We start from the raw sequence: 1200 nt of genomic DNA, 5'->3' as shown, positions 1-1200 counted from the left end.
TGCATGCAGGTAACGGTCCACTTCTTTGACGTCGCGTGTCAGTCGATGAATTCCTGTGTTTATTTGATGAATGTGATCCCGCGGGCCGGCCCGTCTTACCCCACAACTAATTATGACAGCGTGTGGCTTCCAGCAGAAATACACAGAGCTCGTGAAACATGATTAAATTCTTTGTTGTGTCATTCATAACATCCTCATATTTCTCCCGCGCTTTATCCATGCCTCGCTCCGCCGGAGGTATCGTCGTCTAATGCGTAAAAGCCCACATTTTTCAGATCCGTCTTCGTTTTTTGATCAGAGAACAAATGCGCTTTTGATATAATCGCATCCTAATATCGTGTTTAGTTAGAGTATATATGCACGCTAAACATATCATTAAAGGGGGTATTTCTTATGCTTGCAGATGATGAAGTTCGCCTGGGACAACTACAAACGTTACGCCTGGGGAAAGAATGAACTTCGACCTCTGACCAGGAACGGACACATCGGGAATATGTTCGGTGAGTTTATCGGTTTTCACGCTTTCTCCGGCTCTCTTTATGCAGCTATCTGAGGAGAAAGCTAGTGTACACTATGTGTGTGCTGACTATGTAGAGGCCTTCTAGAATGCTCTCTTTGAAAGTTGCTGCCTATTAAGGAAGAATTCAGAAAGAATTGGCACACGCGTTGAATTAAAAAACACAAGAGAGTGTCATTAACCCAGCAGAGGATTTCTATGCTTAACAATAAATCCATTTTAATATATTAGTCAAAATTATTGAATCAGTTCATTCTAATTTCGTTCTAATAAATTACTTGATTAGTGATGTTTTTCTGTCAACTGTAATGTTAAAAAACGAATGTAAAAAAATATAATTAATTTGATCAATGCATCCTTACTGTGTGCATTAAATGTATATTTACATTTATTCATAATGTATGGGCATAACAATACATAAATTAGTTAATCTTTTTAATTAGTTGTAATCAACAATGTAATTATTATGTTTTGTACGTTTCATTTTAAGATATTAACTGCAGGTTTTTGTCACTGTGCCGATTAAATGTATATTTTATTCATAATAATCGTATCTTATTCAAAACGTTTTAATAAATTGGTCAATTAATTGCAATGAATAAGTCAGTTAACAGTTATAATTTGGTCTTAATAAATCGCTTTCACATAATTAAATCCACAATTAAATTAAATGTATAAAATAT

The 1200-nt window shown here is 35.1% G+C and overlaps 2 protein-coding genes across 3 annotated transcripts in view; one reads left to right on the top strand and one right to left on the bottom strand.

The window, feature by feature from the left end:
• The window catches only part of LOC122360976 (mannosyl-oligosaccharide 1,2-alpha-mannosidase IA-like), a 289954-nt gene that overhangs the window by 174626 nt on the left and 114128 nt on the right, over positions 1-1200 (bottom strand). The gene's annotated exons all lie outside the window — the stretch shown is intronic.
• LOC122360302 (mannosyl-oligosaccharide 1,2-alpha-mannosidase IA-like) overlaps positions 1-1200 on the top strand; it is a 27535-nt gene that overhangs the window by 2772 nt on the left and 23563 nt on the right. The window contains exon 2 of the mRNA XM_043260794.1: positions 404-500. Within this exon, the coding sequence (XP_043116729.1) occupies positions 404-500 (97 nt within the window). The remainder of the gene's footprint in view (positions 1-403; positions 501-1200) is intronic.

Source organism: Puntigrus tetrazona, chromosome 16 (assembly GCF_018831695.1).
Source record: "Puntigrus tetrazona isolate hp1 chromosome 16, ASM1883169v1, whole genome shotgun sequence".
Taxonomy (NCBI): Eukaryota; Metazoa; Chordata; class Actinopteri; order Cypriniformes; family Cyprinidae; genus Puntigrus; species Puntigrus tetrazona.
This window is presented reverse-complemented; position numbering and strand designations above follow the sequence as displayed.